The following is a 21845-nucleotide window of genomic DNA, read 5'->3' on the forward strand; positions in this document are numbered from 1 at the left end:
CATTTTAAGCCTGTCAAAGCGCATAGCTTTAGAAAATGAGGAAACAAGTCAGCTTATAAAACTGACTTCTCTTTCAAAGTCACATCACAATGATTCCTAGGTCTTAAAGACACCCAAGTAGGTGATCAGCCACTCTTGAGCAACACTTGTGCCTAAGTCTACACTGACTTGTCTAGAATCCACGGCGGCTCCAGTAACATGCTCTTTATCAGGCCAATGAAGTTTTCATCTTCTGAAAACCCCAGAACTGTAGGAAGCCATTATATCAAACCAGTTGTGAATGGAAAACTGAAAGCAAGATTTGAGTTATTATTTATTTAATATAAATTTTACTCACTGTTTCTGGATATTTGACTATAAATTCACATGGTTCAAGAAATACAAAAAGGCATATAGTGAAAATGTATAGTATTAATTTTTAATTTTTATTTTGTTGCCTATTGTGGTATCACTGGAGAGTGTTAACTTGGTCAACTTCCAGCTAGAATTTGACATTACGCTTACATAGAATTTCTTGTAATAATTTAAATTCAAGAAGGACATGTGTCTTTTAAAGTGACAGAAATGGGAATAAGGAAGAAGCCAATACCTTCAAAGAAATTTCTCACAAGGATACATTCTAGGGCAGGCATCATTGAAAGGAAGGCATGTTAAAGGACTGACAGGCATCCAAGGAGAGTAGGGAAGAACAGGACAACAGCAGGGAGAAGAAAGGGAAAGAGTGAGCACTGAATTTAAGTTGGTTCTGGAGAATGAAGAAATAAGGTAGGACACCAAAGAATAGAAAAATTGAGAAGTTTAATACTGTACTTCTGTAGAAGATATTATGGGAGGCTCTGAGAGTCACTGTATAATGCGACATGATTAGAATCAGGACTTAAAAGTAACAAACAATTTCTTTAAAACTATGTATAATACTCAACTGACTGGATAGAATAACTACAGTGCAATTGTTTTGCATGGTAGCATGGGACTATAAAAATGACTCTACAGGCTGAAACCATCTAAAGTAATAATAGTAATCAATGGAAAAAGCTATAGTTGTTTCATGATCTTTAATCTTTTTTGTCAGAATATTAAAAATCCTGTTACTGTCAGCTAAAAATGAATAGAAATTTAAAAAAGAGTAAAATAACTGTATATAGCACACTATAATTTAAAACTTAGAAACATTGAGAATTAAGATACTTTATTTCTTTTTTTATTGTTGTTCACTTACTGTTGTCTCCATTTTTCCCCCATCCCTCTCCCCTGCCCTACCTATTCCCACCTCCCACATTCAATCCCCCCTTCCTCGTTGTCCTTGCCCATGGGTCCTTTATACATGTTCTGTGACCTGACCCTCCTCTTTCTTTCCCCTGTTACCCCCCACTCTGGTCACTGTCAGTCTGTTCAAATTAAGATTCTTTATTTCTTTGTGAAAGCTTATTCAGAGTAGTTTGAACAGTGCTTGCCTTACTGTCATATAACTTATTATATGATTCAAGTATATCTTTCCTATGCCTTGGCAAATTGGCATACTCCTAAGTCTGGATCAGTTTCCAACACTTTGTCCTTTGCACTTCCAATGTCATGAGACATCTCAAGAGTTCACCTGATGTAAAGTTTTGTTTCTCTAATGTCACTTCCTTAGGGGCACCTTCATCTTTTTCGTCACAAACACTTTCCAATTTCAATTCCAGTATTTAATTTCTTTCCTGCATTTTTATCTTTGTTGGCCAAGCCTCTCTTTTGATTATGCATTTTTGTAAAACGGAAGACAGTGCTACCTATGTATGAACTGAACATCAGATATACAGTGATAAGTCAGTGACAGATTTTCAAAGAAGTGGTCTAACTGACCACTGATCATAATGAGTATCTGTTATTTAGATAGGAATTTATGGTTAATGCAATCATTCACTTATATTGTCGTAACTGAAATTTGAACTTTTTGGGGGGGGTGGGGAGTTGGTGTTATTTAAGAAACTATTATGATGACAGAAATGTGTGTATATTGGAACCATGCAAAGCTAGGACCACCTGTATTTTGAGTTCTAATTTTATGCAGGTACTATTTTAATAGTCCTACAGAGATTATTTCACTTAATTCTGACCATAAATCAATGAGATGGTTCTAGTGTTATCTACATTTTATAGACAGTATGATTATAGATGTTCATCTGGCCATTTTATAGAATTAATTCTCCACATATTTGGTAGAATACAAATTTCCCATAGTCATGATAAATCTAAAGCTCTTCTTCATAAATGCTGACTTACTACCTTAAAGAGTTTCAAATGAAAAGTAACATATTCATTTGGAACATATATTTAAAGTAAAATGTCAGGATTTCATAACAATATGGAAGAAAGTGGATACTGTCAGAAAAGGCACTAAATCTTAGAGCACAATGAGGTACCATTTAATAGAGGAGTGTGTCAGTGAACTAAGAGTTATTCTTGGGTCCTGAGAAAGTTTGTAGGGCCTTACCCTTCCTTACCACTCTACCTATTTCAATGATCATCCTCTAATTAGGAACAAAGATAAGCTTTGCAATAAACAGAAAACTTTTTTCTAGGAATCCACGAGCTCCTTGAAGTGGTAAGAGTCATGTCTAGCAATCTTTATACCTCTAGACCAGTGCCTAGTATATATTACGTGCTCAATAAATCTTTCTGGAATTAAGTAATAAATATTTACAGTTAGTTTCTTTCCTCAAGAGAACCAAGGATAACTCAGGTTTTGGGTAAGGCATGGAATTAGGCTCTAATTTTAGGGGGAATGAACTCATTTAATTAATTGGTAAAAGTAATTAAAATTTGATTTTCTAAAATTAGGCTTCACTGCCTATGTTGATTTTATATGCTTGAGATTGTTTCTAAAGAAAAGCAAAACCAGACAATACTGAGGGATTATTCCTTCATAAGGGAAATGCTACAGAAATATCAGCTGTGTTGGTTATGGAAGACCATACTTTTCACTGTAAAGGTCAAGCTGCATATCACCCAGTTCCATAAATAGCTTCCCACATATTGCTTATGTTTGATCACTTGTATTTGTGGCCTAAAAGTTAACAATGTCTTATTTTAAATTTAATCACATTCCCTTAGGGGAACTAAGCAGGAAAGGTATGGCTACTTTTCCACATAAATTAAAAGTGGAAAGAAGACTCTAAATTTCTTTAAATGCAATTTAACAAAAGAAAATAAAAGTAAAAATCCAAAAAACCCATGTTGCCTTTTAAAGAAAAACATCTGAAATACTAGCTAAAAATAAAAGAATCTCTAAGCCAATATTGATTTTTGAAGTTTATTAAAAAATTTAATTTAAGGTTTTTTGCAAAAGTCTCATTTATAGAAATCATTGCTACGCAAAGCTTAAAATGATGTTCATGTGTCTTTGTCCAAATTTTCAACAAGTAACTTCTATAGTATTTTAGAAATTATGAAACCATGTAATATAATTGAATTCTGTCAAGGTTTGTGCCATGAGATTATTCAAACCAGCTGGTGTATGGTTTCTTCATTTATTGGTGTAACACACTGAATACTTGGGGAGAGAAATGTATGGCTGAAGGGGATATTAATAGGCAATATGGGCAGAAATACTAGCACCAACTCTCAAAGACTACCTGGACATGATATAACAGTTCAGTCAATTTTAATAACTAAAAACTGAAGTCACTGATTAAACAAGTTATCTCTTAAAATTTATCATTAATTAGAACTACTTTCCTTTAAAGTAAAACTGTATTTTGAGAATATGATGAAACAAAAAATTTTTTAAAATACACCCCTGCTTTTAAAGTGCTGATTATCAACTTGGAACATCTTGGGATTGTATAAATAGAATATATTTGGCCTATGTATGGTGCCCAATGTTCATTTTTAATTTTCACTTCGTACCAAAGTATTTATTTTAGATGTTCTGAATCATTTCTAGAAACAATGCAATTAATTTCTCTGAAGAGGTATGTTTTGGGGTATTTTTGCCAGCAGATAGATTTATTGCTGGTGACTTGATGTCTGTCAATGACAGACAGAGCTGGCAGGGAGAGTGCAGGTGGGAGCAGACAGGGAACGTGTGGCAAGAGCAGAGACTCTGTGGCTGTCACACAGTCAAAGAGATGTAAAGGTCAGCGGACCCAGGCAAACCACACAGGTCAGGCAGGCGCAGGCAGAGACTGTGTGCTGGGGGAGATATGATTCCAGAGAATATAGGATGAGGAATCCTTAAGTGGGGAGACTGAAGTCAGGAAGACACAGAAGACAAAAACCATGAGTCATACACAGAGACTAAACCAGGGGTGTGTGTGTGTGTGTGAGAGAGAGAGAGAGAGAGAGAGATACAGACACAGAGAGAGTCATGAAGAGCAGTGACTCAGACAGAACTTGAACAGGGAAGGAGAAATAAAGGACAAGCGACGTGCAGAGAGTCATGGGAAAGAAGATCAGTACTTATGGTAAAAAGGATGAAGGTACCAGTGACCTCTGACTGACCTTTCCAACAGTTAGGACACAGCATGAAATCCACGCAGCACTGCTATGGGGACAGTAAAAGTAACACCTCTTCCAAATTAGCTCATAACATACTTTTCAAGTACAAATACAAATTCATATTATTTCATTATTTATCCAAAAGCATTACAAAAATAATTAGTCTTACAATTTTTTATCTTTAAAGGGAAGAGCTAGCTCAGTAAAAGGAGATTGCCACCTTTACTGCCAAATTCTTAAGAGGATTTTCACAAATCGGTTCAGAAAGCTGTAAAAAACATAGTGGCTATTTTTAAATTTTTAAAGTAAAATTTCTGGTGTGAGACTGCTTTTATTCACTGTGATTACTGGAAAACTGAGAGTCAAAATCACAGGATAACATTGGACCTGATTAAGTATATATAATCAGGGCAAATATTGGTGATCTACCAAAATGTCATGTACAGGGGTGGGCAAAAGTAAGTTTACAGGTGTTCCTGTGGAAAATAATACAACAAATAATAATACAAGAATGAACTCTGTTTTGCATACGCACAGCTATAAACCTACTTTTGCCAACTCCTGTATTTAAATAGGTTATTTAAAATAATTCTTTAATGGGTTTTTTCCCAAGAATTCCTGATTCCAATTAATTGTAATGAAAGATTCACTGAAAACACAAAAATTTATGGTGGTCAACTTTTAGAATACTTATTCCTTAAATCAACTAATAATTATTAGGTAGCATAGAACAATGAATAGGGAAGCTAACAGATAAATAAACAGCTACAAGGCCAATTCTCCAGTAAAGAACAAAACTGCCTGAGAAGTACTATTTAGTTAATGGAAGCACCATTTCAAGGATTACAATATATAGCTTTTGAATGAAAACAGGATGCAGCAATTCTTGTCTGCAGTACATGTAGTCAAAAAGTAGTACAGTATCATATATGCTAATAGACCTTGAATTTTAAGGTCTGTTTACAAGGCAAAGTATAAATTTTTCAATTACCTAATTAATTTGAGCTCTAAAAACATATTAGACAACTCAACTTGTCTACACATTCTGAAATGACACCACATTCTAGAAGCAATTACTGCTGATTTTTCATTGCTATCTTTAGAAGTGATTATTCACTAACAAAGAAGAGATATAACTTCTTAGTGTCATTTTCAAGACATATTTTCTGCAATAAAGTGAAATGAACATTTACCAAATATTCAGTAAGTTTAGTCAATGTAAACAGTCAATCTGGACTAATTTAGGGTTACATTAGCAGGTTTTCCACAATTCAAATTCACCTAGAAATTATTAATTTTCCACTTTCTTTTCTGGTGGGGAAATGAGGCTTGACAGTTTAGGAAAATGTCATCAGCAGCACCCCCTCTGATATTCAGAACCAAGGCAGAATCATCTAAATATAGTAAGTTTTCACATTTAACTTTTAACTCTTAAGAGATCTTACTAAGGCTCTTCACCACCTTTTTCTTTTTAAACATGGATCCTGTTATTGTTCTAATTTTAAGGTGCCCAGATGTACTCCGAGTGTTCTAGGTAAGCTCAGATAATACAGAAAAGCCTGTCTAAGGCCATGACAAGGGCGAGGAAAAATGAGAATAACACAAGTTCTGCAAGGGAATATGATGGTAGGCACCAGAAACATACACCACATGGTTTTAGTGAATCTAGGTTCAAGTAAAGGTGGGTGAAAAACTGAAGCTGTGAGGCAGGGCTTTCCATCCTGTGTGCTTGGTGATCACAGGTGTATCAAAATGTTGATTCCCTTGCCCTTCAGGTCGGCCACGAGGGGCTCCATCCATTCACCCTTGGACATAGGCTGTGAACCCAAAAGTGCTGTACAGATGTCACACTGTTCCATATGTGTTGCTTAAAGAAAAGGGGATAAGAATAACCTTAACAACTTCCTGGTAACTATGATTTATGGTTACCATAAACCTTAGAGGACTGGTAAAGTTGGTCTGACATGTTGGTCAGCTTTCCAAGGATCCAGAAAAAGAGACTGCTGGAAGGGAATAAGAGCATTGATTTCAGAGCTGAACAGAAACCATGAAGTACAGGAGAGGGATCCCTCAAGTCAGATAGGCAAATGTTGTTTTCATCTGTGGGAGGTGGCAGAAGATCAGGACTAGAAAGCATGTCCTACAAAGGTCATCTTCTCACGGAGGTTTTCCCTGGTCACCTCCCTAAAAATTCAAATCTTCCACAAACATATACTTCATATTCTCTCTTCCTGCTTTATGTTTCTCTTACCAATTACCATGCTATACACTATCTACTATATACTACCATGCTATATACTATCTTATTTCTCTTGTTTAATGACTGTCTCTGCTATTAGAATGTAAGCTCTGTGTGGGACCTTTATGTATTGTAACTCACTGCTATGTCCCTTGCCCCTGGAGCAGCTTCTGGTCCACAGTAAATACTCGCTGAGTGAATGTATGCAGACTGAATGTACATACCCAGAGAGGTATGTAAGGAGCAAAGTGGGAGGGGACTGAAAGTACAGGAGCCTTAGCAGCTGCCCTTAGAACCAGCCCGGCAAAGTGCAGCCTGTCAGTCATGCTCTAGCCAAAGCAAGCTGAGTCACGACTTATAAGAAGTCAGAAGATATCAATATTCTGCAACCTTGTCTGTTTTCAAACATTCATGTTTTGCTTTCGCTTCATTCACCCTGGGGAATGCCTCCTCATACACAGCCAAAAAGTATATTACCTATTTTGGGGGAATGGAATACTACACACGATCATTTCTAATTTCATCGTTATTGCTACCCTAATGTCTCTTTTAGCTTTACTGTGTCCAGATTTCTTTGTCCTACTAAATATTTTTCTTTTCACTGTTAGTATTTCTTTTGATTTCTTCACTCTATTTTCTACCTTCCTATGACTCTGGTTTCTGAGTATTTTGTGACCCTATCAATGTCACAGAAAACACAGGACAACATGAATATTTGTTGTTTAAAAATAAAATTAGACATAAATGGAAGGGAGAATATTTTTAGCAATGACTTTCCACTTCTATTGGATTAAATTATCAATAAAAGTCTTGAAAGAAATTATAGTCTTTAATTCTAAAATAACTAATGAAAATATATAGTAGCATATTTTTATAGTGCCTCCCTTCTGAGAAACTCAAAATAACCCTTCAGACATAAAAAAAAATCTTCATAACATTTCTACAGATAAGTAAGGCAGATATTTGCTCTTGCTATTTCACAACAAACATACAATCACAACATGGGCTATGCTACAAACCAGATATTATTATGTAATTCTCTGAATAACTGTTTTGGCTGGCTGATGTTACCAAAGGAAACACTATCAACAGGAAGAAATGGGAGAACCAGGCACCTGACACATCCTCAAGATCCCACAGAATTCCACCTTGTACTACATGTTATCACTGAAAAGTCTGACTTCATTTTAAGTGTAAGGTGCGACACTGCACACTCCCAAGTGTGGCACTGTCAGATACTACATTTGCTTTAAAAAAAAAAGTAAAAATATATGGCTGTACTGAAAATAATTATCAGCGATATTTTAAGTACATTTTAAAATGTTATTGTGTATGTCGTAAAAATACATATTCATAGATAAATAACATTCATAAAGTTACGAGCATCAGATCTATTTTTGTTTTATTTAGTAATAATGGGAAATACAGTATTAAATGAGTATGTATTTTTATAGGTTATTTTACTGCTATGACCATGAAACTTCTAGTCAAAAGCAAAAAGCATATTACTACAAAACAGCAACTTTATAATTTTTAAAGCTGGAAGAAAGACTTCACTAAATTAAATGTCTAGTCTGGATATCCATTATTAACTTATGGTCAGTACACAGGTTGAAATCCTCAAAACATTAACATTTTAAATTACAGAAAACTGGATTATCATTAGAGAAATTCAGGTATTTCAAAGGTACTTTAATAACCTTCGGTTATTTACATTTGAATTTCCTGCCATCACCAGAACTGGCTATCACTTCAATGAAGTAGGTCATAAAACAATTTCATTGTTTTTTCTCCATAATTGATTTGCCTTTCCTGTCCCCCTATTCTTCTGGTGATAATATTTGCATTATTTCAGTTACTTACTTTTTATTGGAACTTACCATTGTCTCCTCCTTTTCTTTTATTTATTTTTTATTATTTAATATATTTTATTGATTATGCTATTACAATTGTCCCATTTTCCCTTTCACTCCCCTCTACCCTGCCCACCCCCTCCCACCCACATTCCCCCCTTCAGTTCATGTCCATGTGTCATAAGTTCTTTAACTTCTACATTTCCCATACTATTCTTGCCCTCCCCTGTCTATTTTCTACCTATTGTCTATGCTACTTATTCTCTATACCTTTCCCGGCTTTCTCCTCCTCGCACTCCCCTGTTGCTAACCCTCCATGTGATCTCCATTTCTGTGGTTCTGTTCCTGTTCTAGTTGTTTGCTTAGTTTGTTTTTGTTTTAGGTGTGGTTGTTACTAACTGTGAGTTTGATGTCTTTTTTTACTGTTCATACTTTTTATCTTCTTTTTCTTAGATAAGTCCCTTTAACATTTCATAAAATAAGGGCTTGGTGATGATGAACTCCTTTAACTTGACCTTCTCTGAGAAGCACTTTATCTGCCCTTCCATTCTAAATGAAAGCTTAGCTGGATAGAGCAATCTGGGATGTAGGTCCTTGCCTTTCATGGCTTGGAATCCTTCTTTCCAGCCCCTTCTTGCCTGTAAGGTCTCTTTTGAGAAATCAGCTGACATTCTGATGGGAACTCCTTCGTAGGTTACTGTCCCCTTATCTCTTGCTGCTTCTAGGATTCTCTCCTTCATTTTTACCTTGGCTAATGTAATTATGATGTGCCTTGGCATGTTCCTTCTTGGATCCAACCTCTTTAGGACTCTCTGAGCTTCCTGGACTTCCTGGAAGTCTATTTCCCTTGCCAGATTGGGAAAGTTCTCCTTTACTATTTGTTCAAATAACTTTTCCACTTGTCGCTCTTCCTCTTCCCCTTCTGGTACCCCTATAATTTGGATGTTGGAACGTTTCAAGATGTCCTGGAGGTTCCTAAGCCTCTCCTCATTTTTTTGAATTCTTGTTTCTTCATTCTTTTCTGATTGTATGTTTTTTTCTTCCTTCTGGTCCACTCAATTGATGTGAGACCTAGTTTTCTTTCCATCACTATTGGTTCTGTGTTCATTTTTCTTTATTTTACTTATTGTAGCCTTCATTTGTCCATCTAATTTGTGCCCAAAATCAACCAATTCTGTGAGCATCCTGATCACCAGTGCTTTGAACTGTGAATGTGATTGGTTGGCTATCTCTCATTTGCTTAAAAGTACTGGCCAAGGGGCTTTGAGTTCTGTTTCAGCCATCTTCTCCCCACCCCTTTGGTCTGGTGGCGCCTGTTACATGTGAGGGGCAGAGCCTTAGGTGTTCACAAGGGTGGGGCACCTCAGTCACTGGGTTGTGACCTTGTATGTGGGGGGTGGGGGTCCAAGAGGGAACAATGACGCCTGCTCCGCTCTCTCTAGGACTTCAGTCCTCTCTGCCACTTCTCACAAGCAGATTGGGCCCTTCTGGTGCTGGCTCCCGGGCGGTGGGCTTGTGTACTTTCTAGGACTCTGTGGGTCTCCCCAAGAAGCTCTCCTGTGAGGCTGATTCTCCTGGCCTCAACCCCCACAGGTGTTTTTAAGCTTTGTTTCCTGGTGCTAGGTCCCTGGGTTGCGAGGTCTGTGCTGCTGCCCATTTTCGCTTATTTTGTCTGCGCGAATGTGTGACTACGGACAGCCAGCTGCCTTGTGTGCCTCACTGGGTCTGCTCATTGCCTCCCATGCCCAGGGTCTGCCACCAGGTCTGTCAGCTGCCACTGTGCTTCTGGAGTCCACCAACTGCTGTCTGTGCCCTGCAAGCCTGCGACTACCAGCCACCGCTTTTTCCTGCTGGGACCCCTCGACCCCTCTCCATAGGCCTCCGACTCCATCCCTCCTTACTGGTCTGAATGAATGGTTGTCAGACTTCCGTTCAGTTCATTTCTCTCTGTTCTGTTTTTTTTTTTTGTTTCTAAACTTTTGTTGTCCTTAGTTTTGGTTGTGCGAGGAGGCACAGTAAGTCTACCTACGCCTCCATCTTGGCCAGAAGTCCCCTCCTCCTGTTCTTTTAGCCTCCACATCTAACCTATTCATCATCAAGGACATAGAGTCCTATTTGTTATAGCTCTCCAGTCTCCCTGCTCCTGTAGCCACCTCCCCAGTACATGCCATCAACCCCATCTACTTGCTTTATCATCACAGCCTGCTGAGTCTATTGTTTCTGGCTTCCTGCTCCTTTCATTTACCCCTTTACTAAATTAATCTTCTTTAAAAGTAAAAGCCCATTTTTATCATGTCATACCCCTTGTTAACATTTTTTAACAAGGATTCTTTGAGGGAAACCATTGACTGATTGAGAACCCTTTGTTCAGTTTTGGTAAGTTGGTGTGGAAAATGCTGGTGTGCCACCCTCACTCTTTTCTCATTTGACGCCATCTAATGTTGATGCCATGTGGACCTCTCCCTGCAGCAGCTCACAACAGGGTACCCCATCAGAGAGAGTAAGTGAGAGAACAAGAGAGAGCTTAAGGTCTGCCAACATTCACTGGTCTTGCCCTGTTCCCATTATCCTAGTGCAGCTGGCTTGATGGGAGGGTGAAAGGATTTTTGAAGACTCAAGTTATAGTGCCTGATAACAACTTGTGGGGCTGAGACAGCATCCTCTGGGATGTAGTATTTGCTGTAAATCAACATTTAATATGCTGTCCTGTTTCTCCCAGATCTGGGAAATAAGAGGATGGAAATGGGACTGGCTTTTCTTATTACCTTTAGTAATCTAGCAAAACTGCTGCTTCCCATTCCCATGACTTTAGGCTGCATTTGTCTAAAGGTCTTATTAATAGTTCCATATGAAGGAATGCTTCCTTCAGGTGACACAATGATTCCATTCACCTGGAAGCTGAGACTGCCATCTTGCCATACTGAGCTCCTTACACCACTGAATTAACAAGGAATGGAGAGTGTTATTATATTAGCTGGGGCCATTAATCCTGTTTGCTAAGGGAAAACTGAGTTGCTACTACAAAATGAGGGGGAAAGAGGAGTATGTCTCTACAATGCAGGGAATCATCTAGGACACGTGCCAGTAGTCCTTGTGATTAAGGTCAATAGAAAACTCTAATCCAAATCGGGCAGGACTGCTAACAGTCGGGTCCTTTGGGAATGAAGGTATGGGGTCATCCCACCAGGCAAGCAACCATGAGTAGCTGAGGTACTGTACTTGCTGAGAGCAAAGTAAATACAGAATGAAGGTAATTATAAATACCAGCTGCAACTTCTTGACCGGTTACAAAAATGAGAAAGGCAATAGGGCCATTTCTGCCTTATTTTGATAAGAATATCCGTATCCTAAATATTTTTGTTTTCTTCTAATTCCCTTATGTCACGTAAGATGTGTCAGTAGCAATTAACTTTATCTCTTGGTATTTAAATTACAGGATACCAAAGGTGAGAAGAATGAACATCAGCCAAGGACAATAAAATGGCTTTATATCCTTTTCTGGAGAAAAGGTTGGTTGTACATGGGATAGTTGTATCATGTTAGGTGAAAATATGACCTTGTTCATGTCTTTATTTGGAGATTAAGTCTGGTGTAAGAGCACCAAACTGATAAGGAGTGGACTGTGAAGGCTCTGTAATGTCAGTTGGAGTAGGTCGAACTACATTTCCCAGAATTTCTTTTCAAACTGTATGTTTCTGGTTAGGATGGTATGCTGGGAGATTCCTGTGGGAAATGTGGGGTTAAAGTGAAACAGCAGCCATTTTGAGCTCACACAAGTTCCTGTTTATCTGCTAGCTCACCTGGTGGCATGAGGCAGTGGCCTGGACTGTGTCTGTTCCACCCTCCCCTGGATTCTCCTGTTTCAGCATCTCTGACTCCTAGGCCAGGTATGTGCATGGTTAGCTCCATGACAAAGGGCACTGGCTTCTATGAGACACGCACACTAGCAGACAGAAGCTGCAAGAACTGACATGGGCTTATTAATTCCGTCTTCATGTGCTCCAGCTCATGCTATAGGTTCTAGCTCATTCTTGTTCTCTGCCACTTTACATATACCTTCCTTTAATGATTGTCTGGTCTATAGAATCAAGCCCCAGCATTGATGCAAAGTCAACATTCTAACAACAACTGCTTAAGAAGCTATAGTCAAATCCTTGTTGTAAGTCCTTTACTATATGTAGCCAGTCTTCATTATTTGTAGATTACTGTATTTGTGAATTCACCTACATACTAAGATGTATTTGTAACCCCCCAAACCAATACTCATGGTGCTTTTGTGGTCCTTTGCAGACATGCACATGTGCAGTGGTGAAACATTTGAGTTGCTCAGCATGCATGTTCCTAAGGAAATAATGCCATGCTTTGCCTTCTTGTTTCACATCTCATACTATAAACAAGTGTCCTTCTCACAGACTATTTTTGCTATATTTTTCATATTTTTGTGCTTTTGTTGGTGGTTTTACCATTTGAAATGCTCTCCAAGTATATCTGGGGCTGAAGTGTTGTCTAGTATGCCCAATCACAAAAAGACTGTGATGGAGAAAACAGATATGTTAGATATGCTTCCTTTTGAATGACAGTGCTGTTGATTGTGAGTTCATTGTTACTGAAGCAACAAATATATTAAATAAGGTATCTTTAAACAGAAACTTTCATAAAACAAGATTATATATTGATTGGTTGGCGAAAATCTTATTCTCTGGCATCTATGGCCAAAGCAAGCCCATCCCTCTTCTGTATCCATAAGCAGACATCATTGCTCAATTTGTGTTTACCGTCAAAATTGGTTGGGAATGGTGAAGGCAAAACCAGAAAGCAATGAAAAATGTCACTCTTTCCTCTTATCTATAGATTAGAGACAAAAGTACAAAACCTGGAGGCTAGAAGTCAATGCCAGCCGTCCTTACGCTGTCTGAAGTCCACCTGAGGTGCTCGCCCCCAGCCCCGCTCTTTCCTGTTGACAGGCAGGCCAGTCTTGCCTTAGTTTCCTGTGAACATCTTCAGATCCATTCTAGTACTTACTCCTTACACTGCTCTGTTTCTTTTGCCTAGAATGCCATCCTGCATGCCTTCCTGCAATCCAGATCCTGACACACAAAGTACAGCCAAAATCTTCTGCATGAAAAACTTTTTGAAAGTCTTCACATCACCACAGCAGTCCCTTTTTTCTGAATTCACAGCCTTGACTGTCCGTTGTATCACTGAGTTGGTACTCAATCAGAGACAAATCCTCTGAGGTCCTGTATGGCGGCCCAGTCCTTGTCTTACAATCAAGTTTTAATTTATGGATGTCTTGTCTCCCAAGTTTCAACAGCAATGGTCTACACTACTCTCAGATTGTTTCACTTACTCATCTTTACCGAGTTTGTTGGTAAACATTTTCAGACACTTAAAAAATTTCTGGTAGTGGATCAGACCCATGCCGTATGTTACGAACAACTCATTTGAAGATTCAAGGCAGAACATCACGCTTAATTTGCAAAATAGAATTCTACATTTCATTAGCATATTTTTTCACCTAAAAAAAAAAAACCTATATGGAATCAAACACATACCTGCTGAGACTCGGGGACAGTCAGGCAGCATGGACTCCACCGACGTGTCTAGCGGTTCTGAGCTAGAGACCCAGTTACAACAGTTCTGCAATGTGACAGAGACAATTTTCTGCTGAAACTTAATTTAAACCAAGACCAACTTTTCAGGTTTTAGTGATTAATTTATCCTACCTAATCAACCACTAAAAGTATAATTGATTTATTTTTCATAGACTATAAAAAGTTTTCTTATGTAAACAGTCAGTAATTAGTCATGATCAACATGAGTGTGGAAAAAAGTTTATCTTCTACAGTTCAGTAAATCCTATGTGCTGGTATTAAGAAGACACATGGCCTTCTGTGAACCTGATGTAATATATTTCTAAGAGAAGGCTAAGATTATAATTAAAAGAAACGGAAAAGGCTGCCCATTGTTAATTTTCAGATGGAAATGAATTATTATTTTGAACATGTGAAAAAGTAGCTGTATTTTTAAAAATAAATTATTTGTCTTTGCAATACTAGAAGAAATAATTTTGTACTTACCACTCAAAATCTGGCCCATATAATTATATTATTTTTTTAATTTTTACTTCAACCTGTTTCAATGAAGGATGTATTACAGAGTTCAAAAGAAGCACAGTCTGGTGAATTGTAGCTGTGTGCCTGAGGATACAAATCCTTCAACATTAAAGATTAACCTCTAAGATAATAATGATTTACGTGTCAGACAAATGAAATTAAAATAATCTATATCCCTTCCATACATTTTAAGTCTGCATTTGAAGTCTGGCTTAAAAAAATGTGATTAACTTCATATATGGTTTTTAAAAAATTTCCAACAAACACACACACAATGAATTTCCAGACAGATTTTATTTAAAAGAAATCATCCTATCAATCATGTTGGAAAAATCGCTGATTGCTATTCTGGTAAACAACCATGTATTGTGTATTTTTAGATGCTTGCTGCCCTGGTTGTGCACCATGGAATCCGTCCTCACTGTGGAAAGATCCTTGACTGGTAGATCAAGTGTCTTATTGTGTTTCCTTAATTCATTCTGTCTGGAAGAAGATGTCAGCTGTGTTGCAGTGAGGAGAGAATTTCAAAGGCCCCAGTCCCCACCAATAAAGGCCGAGGATGGCTTTTGAATAGATTTGTCAAGGCAACCCTACTGTTCTGAGACCAGGGAGAGCAGGAATAACATAAAGGAAGGGTGGCTGTATGAGATTAGAAAGTGAAGTTCACAAAGCATGGCAGATTTTTGTAAGAAACAGTAGATCAATGAAACTATTGAACTGTGTGGAAAAAACCCATGAAAACAAACACAACATCTAGTAATGTTCTTAAATGCTTTCTCTCTTTTTACATTTAAAATGGATAAAGTATTAGTATTTTCATGTATTACAAAAGCTTCATGGTTTAAAGTGAATATGTATTCTTAACTTACATTCCTAATCTTAATTAGCAGCTGAATGCAAAATTATACAATATAAGAGAGCAGAAATTATAAAAGAAATAGGCTTTTAGAAGATATTTCATTACATTTGAAATAAGTAAAATTAATATTACTATTGATAGAATACCACATCAGAGAGTTCTAGATAATGCAGAAGATTAGCACACAATTAGCCAGCTTTTATATACAATGTGACACTCGCTTGTAAGAAATAAGTATTCTCCAAAGCAGTGTCAAGATATGTAAATGGATGATTTGTTTTATCATTCATCACAGTCCCTAATAAATTCAAAAATCGTGACTTCTATAGGTACTAAAAATAGGCTCCCAATGATACAGGGAGATAGCTTCAATGAAGAATGACTTTCTCTTTCTCTCTATCGTTCTTAAACAATTCAGTCTTTTCAATGACAGCAATTAGCACTACCGACAGACAGGCAGTGGTTAGGCATATATTTTAATTATTATTCATCCTAGTAGTACCTCCAAATCTGATGAAAGTCAGCTATTACCCAGGTGATATGTCACTCTTAATACTGCTCACCTACACTTCACATATGTAAAACTACGTCTTATAGGATATTTCTAGTATTAATAAAAGTGATGGGACAGTACAATGTGCAGGTGATTAATCATTTTCTAACTCGTTATCATTGACTTTAAAAAGCTGAACAAAATGGGTTTTACCCAGGTCACCTTTAACTTAAACATGTAAAGCAAAATATAACTTAACATTATATAATTGTGAAATTTCAGTTTTTATCTAGGCACATGTTTAGGCTTTGATCTCTCATAAAAATAGGATAGAAAATAAACACTCTATAGTTAAAGTATATTCAAATGTTCTCAGGAATGACAAAGTGCTCGTGTAGGATTGTAATGGTTTGGTACCATAAATCTGATGAGTATATGTGCATGTGTGAAATTTTTACACCTACTACCCACCCCCCGAAAAATATATAGAAAACATGACAAAACAAGCTAAAAATATGTTGGCCATGTCATAGAGTTTAATAAAATAAAATGATGTAAACATACTTGTTTATATAAAGAAAGAACTATGAGAAAGGCATACAGCCATTATATATTAATTCACACTGTCTGAAATTCCATCTTATCGAGTGTAACTCTCTATTCTGACACAAGTTTCTAAAGCTTAGAAACCAAATGTCTTTCACTGTTTGAACACTTATTCTATCCCTCTTCTCAGTGCCCCAATTTGCCCCCCCCACTCCAGTTCTTCAACTGAGATGAACACTAGCCACATGCTGGCGACAGCAGCAGCTCACTAAGAAAGCCCTACCTAAATTCAAAACATGCTGGAGCATGTTTTGAGCATGGGAGATCTTGCTGGTGGATGCCCCAGCAGAACAGGGCATGCTGGGCTAGAGGTGCCGACAGAGCCCTGCCTGAGCCTCATCCCCACAGGAACAGGGACAGAAGCCCCCGACCAGCAGCAGAGTGGGAGGGGTCACATAACCAGAGTTTCTCTAGGTCTGAGGTAAAAAGAGAAAAATGGTCACTATAAGCGAGTGTTTCTTAAAGTTAAAGGTTTTCAATTTAAAGGTCTTTTACTCCAATATAATGACCTCACAGGTTTCTGTGGTTATAAATTGTCTTTTTTGTGAAATCCAAAAGCTTGGGAACTTTTAATACAGAAGTGCCTTTAGGCCACAGTGTTGAGTGACTCTCTTTGACATCTGAACCAAAGGTTGACAATATTTTAGTGTAGATATGAAATGAATTAAAATTTTTTAATAAAAGGTTAGAGTTTAGTATATTATGTTTAAAGAGAAAGTAGGTAGTAAGTATTCCTATGCAAGGCATTTGGAGGTGTAATATTTGGAGATGCTTGCTGCCCTGGTTGAGTTTAGGTTTTTATTCAATTTTATTTCATTTGTCTGAGGTGTAAATCACCTGTGCCTTAGACACTGATCTTCATACAGCGGGTGTTGTCTCCTCAGACTAGAACAACTACAATGCACCAGGCTGAGTTTCCAGCAGTGGCACACAGAGCTGAATGGTGACAGGCAAGGGTTCCTGACTGTTATATAGAACTACACATCTGGCTTGGCTGGAAACTTTCAGAAGCTAGGGGTATGTCAGGAAATGACATTTGCTCACTTAGCCTTTTCTTCTTTTTTTTAATAAAAACTATACAGCCCTGGCCAGTGTGACTCAGTGTGAAATGTCCTGCACTGAAGGATTTCAGGTTCAGTTCCCAGTTGGAGCACATGCCTGGGTTGCAGGTCTCCTATCTGGATACATGTGGTGGGGGTGGGGGTGGCCAGCTGATGTTTTTCTCTCACACCAATGTTTCTCTCCTCCCTTCACCTCTCTCTAAAGCATGTCCTCATGTAAGGATAAAAAATAAAATAAAATAAAAACTATACACTTAAGGTATAAAACATGATGATGTGATACACACATATATAGCAAAATGGTTACTATAGTCAAGTTAATTAATGTATCTTCTCACGTAGACACCATTTGTGTGTGTGTATATGGTGAGAAAAACTGAGATCTATTTCTTAGCAAACTTCTAGTGTTCAATCCAATGTTGTTAAGCACAGTCATCACGCTGGACCATCGAGTGGGTCTCCAGATTAGGTAATTAACCTGCACAACTGCAACTCTGCACTCTGCCCAACATCCCCCGTGTTCCCCACCTCCCTTGCTGCTAGTAGTCACTAGTCTACTCTCTGCTCCTATGTGTTAGACTTTTTTAGATTCCATATATATGTGAGGTCATGGAGTATTTTCCTTTCTGTGTCTGGCTTATTTCCCTCATCATAACCTCCTCCAGGTTCATCCTTGCCTACTCAGCCTTTATAGGCCTGGAGCCCAAGGAGAGAAGCATCTGCCTTAGGTTACTTTCCCCCTCTCCTTATGAGGCTGGCTTAGCATTTACGCTTAGTCTTTTGGTTAGGAATAGATTTTATAATTATACATGTACTACAAAAATATAGTACTTAACATTCCTTCTGTACTGACAGGACTAAAAATCAGATTTTTGTTGTAAATAAATACTTAACATCAATAACTTTATTGTATTAATTTAAACTGGCTTACAAAAAAACCCACAGTTGTACTAATTTGTAGTATAACAGGAATGAGGAGGGAACTGTACTACTGTCCTACCTCCAAAACTTTGAAGCAGTGTTTGGTGAAATAATGGAGCCAAAAAGCACTGCAGCTTCATCTGAGACTACTATTTTTATGGACAACACTCCAGTTTAGCTGAGGTGTTTTTCTTGGGAGGGATATTTGCAACATATCTAGTTTTGGAGCTGATTCCAAATGAGGCTAATGCAGGAGGTAAGGAGGAAGTGGATGCTGAGGAACGCAAAGGCCACCCTACCACACCTTCTTCTAACACCCATGCTTGAGACAACAGTCCCTTCTATTTATTGACCCAGGCCTGTTTTCATGATTTCAAGTAGTCTTGCAGAATGGAAAAGGATGAAAAAAGTGAAAGGAAAGGGGATGGCGTTTCATCCTAAGTGTTGGAAAACACTGAACTCCTATCATGCCAAAGCACATAAACTCTCTACAAGGGGGTGGGTCACACATTTAATGAATTCTTACAAGGATATCTGGCATAGTCTTCTACAATTTTCTTTTTTAAAAAATAATCCTCACCTGAGGATATGTTTATTGATTTGAGAGAGAGGGAGGGAGAGAGAGAGACATCCACCAATTCAAGAGAAACACTGATTGGTTGGTTGCCTCCTGTACATGCCCCGGCTGGAGATCAAGCCCACAACATTTTGGGGTACGGGACAAAAGTCCAAACAACTGAGCCACCTGGCTAGGGCTATAATTTTCTTCTTTGTTCTGTTTTAGGGAAGAGCTCTTTGAGCAGGGATAATTCCAAAGCTCCATCACTGTGATCTAATAATTTTTATCTCTGGGATATTATAGTGTTTTCTATAATAAAACATTTCATTTCTTTTGCCATTTGTAAGGGTTTTTTTTTCTTAGTCATCATCTTTGATTTTCAAAACAGTTCAGGAAGTAGAAGTGAAATAGGTATTGTCACCATTAATTCACAATTATGAAACAGGCCCAGAAAAAGATAAAGTGGCTTTCCCAAGACTATGAGTCTTAGCAAAGTACCTGGTACATGCTTGATCCTTAATATTGATTTACCTAGTGAGTGACTTAGCCAGATCATTATCAAAACTCAGTTCTCCTACTTCCTTGTTCATGCTTTTTGTAAGATACTTTGAATACAAAAATCATGCATAAAATAAAAGGAAAATATAGTTCATTATTTCATATTATTGGGGGTGTAAAGCTAACAACAGTAATAATTGTGATTTAAACTTCTTTAAAGTGGCAACAACTGTGCTATTTCTTTACATATGTTATTTCCCAACCACGTTTGCAATATAGGTATTATAGGTACTACATCTATAGGTATAGATGAGAAATTGAATCTCAAAGATATTGAGTAACTTGCCCAACACTCTAGGTAGGTAGCTAAGTGGGCCGGGGTTTGAATTTGGTATGTCATAATACAAAACTCCTCCTGCTGCCTCATGCCTAGGGCATAATGGAGGGAACTGAAAGAACTATTCAAGGGATGGATCACTTATAAATTTTTTAAAAAATTTTAAAATTTCTATTAAAAGCTATTAGCAAAGAAATATATAGCAGTTTTGGTTACATTAAGATGCTTTTAGCCCTGGCTGGCATAGCTCAGTGGAATGAGTGCAGGCTGTGAACCAAAGTGTCGCAGGTTCCATTCCAAGTCAGGGTACATGCCTGGGTTGCAGGCCATGGCCCCCAGCAACCGCACATTGATGTCTCTCTCTCCCTCTCTTTCTCCCTCCCTTCCCTCTCTAAAAAAATAAATAAAATCTTAAAAAAAAGATGCTTTTAACTACTGTCTATTTCTGTCAGATGAAAAATACGCTAATATATTCTGATTTTTTTAAGGGGATGCCTGATCCAGTCTTTAGTAAGAAATACTTTAAAAAGTAAACCTAAATAAATTGTGTTATATTCATCACCTAGAATGAGAAAAAGGAATGCCCTACTAATAAAATAATAAAGAGGGGTGTTTTAGTTTGGGACGGGTCCTATATTCCATAGAGATTATGTGTGAGGGAAACATTACTAATAGCTCATTTATTAACCTTACTGCTACATAATGCTGGTATCTGCTATGTATCCATTTGGACAGACAAACATCACAAAAAAGTATCCACATGAATACATAACATTTCTCTAGAAAAAGTTTAAGCCCTTGAGAGAGACAATTAAGGATGCAGATACATTGTAAAAGAAAAAAATGAAAAGTAATGGGGTATGTTTACACATTATGAGGAATGAAGTAAAACTATTTTGGACTTTTTATGATGAAAGTAACTTTTCCTAATGGAGAATAACAACAGTATCAACAGATCGGTGGTACTATGATAACACTACTATGGAATTATATAGCCCAGTCCTATTTTTCAAAACTCTTCAAAAGTCAGCTTTTCAGTCCTTAGAGTGTACCATGAGGGCTGGTAGACATTACCCACCATGCCTATGTGAGAGGTCAGCTGAATAAATGCCTGGCTATTCTGGTTTTTTTGTTTGTTTGTTTTTGTTTTCTTTTTTAAAATGGGAGAAAATCAAGAAGGTCAACCAGATTATTCATATAAGTATGTGATTTGACTAAACAATTGCATAGCATGATGCAGTGATGTCAATTGCTTATAGTATCAGAAAGGTAAATATAAATAAAAACTTCAGCTGTTTATCTGTACTAGGAATAAAAGAATGGGCTGAAACTCTTTTAAAAAATAGGAATGTGTTCATTCAATAAGTCCCTGTTAGTTTTCAGGTTCACTAGCCCTTAAAAAGTGTGACAAGAAGCTTTCTTAACCTGAGGCTGGACCATGACCAGTCCCTCCCTGGGTTTCTCCTAGCTCACGCATGTGGCAAAACACTATTTCAGCTTTTTACCTCTTCTCCCCCTACTGGCAGTAGTGAGCCAGTCCATTTAAGAGTGGTACATATGTACTGCCTTTAAAGGAAGAATTAGACCCAGTGTAAAATTTATTTCTTGTAATTAAGCAGAATCAATGCTAAATAACTGAGAAATTAAATATCAGGGAATAATAACCTCTTAACAGACCATGACCTTCTTCAGCCAAAGTTCCTACATATATTGTAATGCATACGTAATCTACAGAAAGCCAAAAAAAGAAAGAGGACTTTCAAAGAAGTATTTTTCTTTAGAAGGGTTTTCCTCTTATTATTTCATATATATCTAGTTTTTTTT

General features: G+C 37.5%; 1 protein-coding gene across 5 annotated transcripts in view; it reads right to left on the minus strand.

Moving 5' to 3' along the window:
• The window catches only part of FAM172A (family with sequence similarity 172 member A), a 410616-nt gene that overhangs the window by 135665 nt on the left and 253106 nt on the right, over positions 1-21845 (minus strand). For 4 of the 5 annotated variants that reach the window (XM_028531429.2, XM_028531422.2, XM_036020535.1 and 1 more), the window contains one exon: positions 14127-14211. In XM_028531429.2, coding sequence (XP_028387230.1) covers positions 14127-14211 — 85 coding nt within the window. Of the gene's footprint in view, positions 1-4723; positions 4748-14126; positions 14212-21845 lie in introns of those variants that run through there. The other variant, XM_036020536.1, reaches the window with a different exon arrangement.

This window comes from Phyllostomus discolor, chromosome 3 (genome assembly GCF_004126475.2).
Source record: "Phyllostomus discolor isolate MPI-MPIP mPhyDis1 chromosome 3, mPhyDis1.pri.v3, whole genome shotgun sequence".
Classification (NCBI taxonomy): domain Eukaryota; kingdom Metazoa; phylum Chordata; class Mammalia; order Chiroptera; family Phyllostomidae; genus Phyllostomus; species Phyllostomus discolor.